The following is a 5,070-nucleotide window of genomic DNA, read 5'->3' as shown; positions in this document are numbered from 1 at the left end:
GAAGGCTGAGGCGGAAGGATCGCTGGAGCCCAGCACGTCAAGGCTGCGGTGGCCGGGAGCGGCCACTGCACTCCAGTCTGGGTGAGACTCCAACACAGAAAAAAAAGAAAGAAAATTGTTAGACCACCTTTTAGCTCGAGAACTTGTGTGTTGGGAAATCTGCCCTCACTCACCAGAGGCAGGAGAGGGGAACAGATACCCCTGCCTACGCACAAACACATCACGCCCTTGGTAAAAAGCAAAAAGCGCTTCTCTCTCACCCATTCCAGCTCTGGCACGTCCTCCTATCTTTCCTTTCTTTCTCCAATCAACTGTTTTTTTTGGAGTCAGAGACTCACTCTGTCACCCAGACTGGAGTGCAGTAGCCGCTCCCGGCCATCGTAGCCTCAATCTCTGGGCTCTGGTGATCCTTCTGCCTTAGCCTTCCGAGTAGCCGGAATTACAGGCATGTGCTACCACGCCCGGCTGATTTTTTTGATTTATTGTAGAGATGAGGTCTCACCAAATTGCCCAGCAGGTCTTGAACCCATGGGCTCAAGCAATCCACTCACCTTGGCCTCCCAAAGCATGGGATTACAGGCTGAGCCACCGAGCCTGGCCCAATCAACTCCTTTAAAACTCCACTTGACCACTCTAAAATTCATTTTAGGGTTGAGTCCCAGAGCCCACAAGTTTTGCGCTGCACCCTACCAGGCCACACCCTGATGACTCCGGTGCTGCTGGCCCACAAAAACAATGCCTGTGGCAGGCAACTTCTGACACAGTTTCCAAGGATTCCTGCCTTCTGACAGTCATATCCTGTGTAATCTGCATGCCTGAGGCATGTAGACCTGACCTGGTGACTGGTAAAAGTGATGGAATGTCACTTCTGTGACTAAGTTACAAGATTATGACTTCATCTTGCCAGTGTCCCTTTTCTGGCCCGAGGGCTGCCTGGGCAGCTTCGGCCTAAGTCAATCCAGAAATGAGGTCCTCAGTCCAACCACTTGTGAAGCAGAGACTCCTGCTGACAACTACTGAACTTGGAGGCAAGTCCTTCCACTTGAACCTTGAGAGCACCATGGCCCCAGCAACCACCTTGACTGCAGCCTTGTAAGAAACCCTGAAGCAAGCTGGGCTCCGTGGCTCAGCCTGTAATCCTGCACTTTGGGAGGCTAAGGTGAGTGGATTGCCTGAGCCTGCGGGTTCAAGACCCGCCTGGGCAACTTGGTGAGACCTCATGTCTACAATGAATAAAAAAAAGTAAGCTGGGCTCGGTGGCTCAGCCTGTAATCCTGCACCTTTGGGAGGCTGAGGTGAATGGATGGCCTGAGCCCACGGGTTCGAGACCCGCCAGGGCAGCAAGACTTCATCTCTACAATAAATCAAAAAATCAGCTGGGCATGGTAGCACATGCCCGTAATTCAGGCTACTCGGAAGGCTGAGGCGGAAGGATCGCCAGAGCCCAGCAGGTTGAGGCTACAGTGGCTGGGAGCGGCCACTGCACTCCAGTCTGGGCGACAGAGGGAGACTCCAATGCAAAAAAACCAAAACTGAGCCCCTACCACTTCTTAAATAATGCACTGCTTGTCCCTCAAGCCTTCACAGACAAATTGCATCCGCACGGTTCTGGGATGTGAATAATCCCCACCCCCCCGCACCCGTCCCTTGGCGGGCGTGAAATCAGGCAGTCCCACTCTACCCACACTGGATTTTAGAGTCATTCGCTGGAGAGGTCTGGGAATTTATGGGACCATTAGCTGGGAGGAGCTTACAGGTAGTTCCAAGGGAAATGGGAACCTGGGTGGGGGTGGGGAGAAACAGGCTCAAAGCACCAGGAATTAGCAACTTCTACACACTGGAGGGTGTGGGAGGAAGAAGAAGCTTATTTCAGCGGCAGAGACTGAGAATCCTGTCTTGCATGTTTAGGGCAAAGCAGAGAAGCCAAGAAGGACAAGTCCTGAAATGGGGCTCACTGGACTAGTCCCATGAAGTCTCATTGCCTCCTCAAGACAATAAACGTATCCAATTTTTGAGTTGAAATCTCACTCCGTCACCCCGGTTGGAGTGCAGCGGCACGCTCACAGCCAGCCCAGCGTCGATCAGCGGGGCCAGGAGGTGCTTCTGCCTTCACCTTCCAAGTAGCTGGAACGACAGGCGTGCGCTACCATGCCCGGCTTATACATACACATTTTTTATTGTAGAGATGAGGCCTTGCCAAGGTGTCCAGGCAGGTCTCGAACTTGTGGGCTAAGGCAATCCCCTCACCTCGGTCTCCCAAATTGTTGGAACTACAGGCTTGAGCCAGGTCCCAATCTTCAGTGAAAAGCCCAGGATCCCTTTCTCACTTTCTAGTTCCAAACTCACAGCTTCCGGTCCAGCAGTGAGTGGTCCGTTCCAAATCTCCACTGAAAGAACAGCACAAGCTCTGGAGGGCAGCTTGGTCAACGCTAGGACGCTGAGAAGCCAACCATTCCGCACAGACAAGGGCTCAACTGTCCCTTACACTGGAGCATCCCAATCCCAGGGAGCACACGGCAATGCCCTAGGCGGAGGGCACCGATCCTCCTGGCCCACTTCACGGGAAGCTCTGACTAGACAGGGTGAGAGCCCACTGGCTGCTTCTCGCCGCAGATCTGACAGTTCCGTTTTGATATGAAAATTCGAGTTCATTATCAACTCTTCCTTATTAGTTCTAAGAGGCAAAGCAAACAGTCTGAACGCAAGTCCCTTGACGGCAGAGACAGTGGCCATCGGTTTGCATGTCCAGTGCCTATCAATGCTAATGCTCAGTAAGTACCCATTATTTTTTTTTTTGAGTTGGGGTCTGTCACCCAGGCTGGGATGCAGTGGCACACACATGGCCTCGACCTGCTGGGCTCAGGCGACCCTTCTGCTTCAACTTTCCAAGTACCTAGGACTACTGGTACCACCAGGCCTGGCTAAGTTTTTGTTTTATTGTAGAGATGAGGTCTTACCAAGTTGCCCAGGCTGGTCTTGAACCCTTGGCAATCCTCTCGCCTCGGCCTCCCAAAGTGCTGGGATTACAGGCCTGAGTCACTGCACCTGGCTATATCCATCGCTTCTGAATGAACGCTGACATCCGCAGCAACGTGTCCTGTCCTACAGCCCGAGGCTGAGGTCAGGACTCAGCAAACAGTACCTGTTCTCTTCGTTTTCCAGCAGTGTGCCGTAGAGTGGACTGGGAGTGAGTTGTCTTCCCATCACAAATATGAAGACAGAAGATACCCAGTTCAGGGTCATGTCTACAGGTAGACTTCTCATAGATTTATTTCTGTGTCATGTTATATATAGATATATGCATATATATCTTTTTTTTTAAATACGATCTATCCCCTTCCCTTCCCCCAGACTCACAAAAGGAAACGCAAACCCTTCCGGACTGCCATCAAGCCGCCTAAGACAGTCGGGGCCAAGAAAGAAGCCTCTCTCGACATCTTATGAGACAGCTGCCCTTCTCAGGCTCTGGAGTTACGGGAGCAGCAGCATCCCCAAGACCCAAAGGGCAGAGAAGAAAGGAACATGTGTAGTGCAACAGGACTCCAGGATGGAAGAGTCCAGTGACTCTGGGAACGGCAGACTGGCTCCCAGAACTCCCAGGGTGGGAACAAGGCGAGGGCACTCTGACTGTCTAGCCGCTGCCCGGTGGGTGGGGATGGGAGTGGGAGCTGGGATTCGGCATGCAGCGACAGGGCTGGCAGGAGAGAGGACACCTGTGGCTTATGCTGGAGGCAGAGCAACCGTCGGGGCTCTGCCAACAGGGACAGATGCTGAAATTGCGAAGAAAGGGGGGGGGCGTGGCAGGGAGGCGGAAGCCATGGGGCACACGAGGAAGCCACGAACAACAAAAAGGACCAACCGAAACGCGGCCTGTACTTGCCTCCTCCCTAGAGAAGGGTGATCTGCGCTTGGGGGCAGGGGAGGGGAGGGCCAAGAACCGAGGAGTATCAGCTGGCCAGGGGCACAGGAAGGCTCTCTGAGGGCTCCCAAGAGGCAGGCAGGCAGCTGGGGCCCCACGTCCCCAGGGAAGAACCGACAGTCCCTTCAGTTCGACTTGGACCAAATCTTGGCACTCCCTCGGAGTCTGGCAAGGAGAAGAGGCAGAGACAGGGAGGATGCAGAGAAGCCCTAACTTCCGGGGGCTCCCCCCGCCCCAGCAAATGACTCAAGGAAGCGAGGGCAGCCAGCTTCCCTAGGCAGAAGCGGGCACCCGGAGGCGGCAGTTGCTGCCACGCTGGCTCACCCCTTGCCCTTCGAGGCTTTCTTGCTGGGCTGGCGCTGGTTGGTGCCGGGAGCGGGCTCCCTCAGCTCAGTCAGGTGTTGCTCGGGATCCTGAGACGTGGCTGCGGCTGCCGCGGCTGTTGTGACTTTGATGGTTTTCTTCAGGTTGGCCACCTACCAGGAGGAAGGGAGCAGGGGGTAGCCAGGACGGGTCCAGCACCAGACAGACCCTCTGCTCCCCTCGTCTGTCTGTGGTCCACACCCCGTGCGCAAGACGACCGGCCGAGGCTGGCGGTGCTGGCCGGCCCGCCTGCTCACCTCGCTCTCGATCTGCTGCTTCAGGCCCAGCTGCTGCTCCTTGTGCTGGTTGGCCCGGCTCACCTGCTCCTCGATGCCTGACAGCACCGCCTCGCAGCCCACACACCTGCAGGAGTCCAGGGGGGTGGGGAGCGTCAGCACAGAGGGCAGCAGACCAGAAAGGACCCGAGCTCCTGGCATCCAAGCCCCGGCTGGAGGTGGGGACCCTCAGGGCGCCTGGAGGCCACCTGCACCGGTACTCCGAGCAGCAAGACTGGTGCACGGAAACTGCCTGGAGTGATGGGCAAGGTGGAGGAGGAGCCAAAAACAAAAGAGGACAGGAGACACTAAAGAGGAAAAAGGAGCCGGGCTCGGTGGCTCAGCCTGTAATCCCGCGCCTCAGGAGGCTGAGGTGAGTGAATTGCCTGAGCCTGGGAAACTTGGTGAGACCTCATCTCTACAATAAATCAAAAATTAGCCGGGCATGGTAGCACGCGCCTGTAGTTCCAGTTACTCGGAAGGCTGAGGCGGAAGGATCGCCGGAGCCCGGAA

The 5,070-nt window shown here is 55.5% G+C and overlaps 1 protein-coding gene across 2 annotated transcripts in view; it reads right to left on the bottom strand.

Moving 5' to 3' along the window:
• Positions 1-3,232: 3,232 nt before the first annotated feature.
• Positions 3,233-5,070, bottom strand: part of COPS7A (COP9 signalosome subunit 7A) — a 9,845-nt gene continuing 8,007 nt past the window's right edge. For both annotated transcript variants that reach the window (XM_008050353.2, XM_021708721.1), the window contains exons 6-8: positions 4,540-4,645; positions 4,244-4,395; positions 3,233-4,084 (exon numbers count right to left, since the gene is read on the bottom strand). In XM_008050353.2, coding sequence (XP_008048544.1) covers positions 4,045-4,084; positions 4,244-4,395; positions 4,540-4,645 — 298 coding nt within the window. In that variant the 3' untranslated portion in view covers positions 3,233-4,044. The remainder of the gene's footprint in view (positions 4,085-4,243; positions 4,396-4,539; positions 4,646-5,070) is intronic.

Source organism: Carlito syrichta, unplaced genomic scaffold (assembly GCF_000164805.1).
Source record: "Carlito syrichta isolate Samal-C Ts95f unplaced genomic scaffold, Tarsius_syrichta-2.0.1 Scaffold144572, whole genome shotgun sequence".
Lineage (NCBI taxonomy): Eukaryota > Metazoa > Chordata > Mammalia > Primates > Tarsiidae > Carlito > Carlito syrichta.
This window is presented reverse-complemented; position numbering and strand designations above follow the sequence as displayed.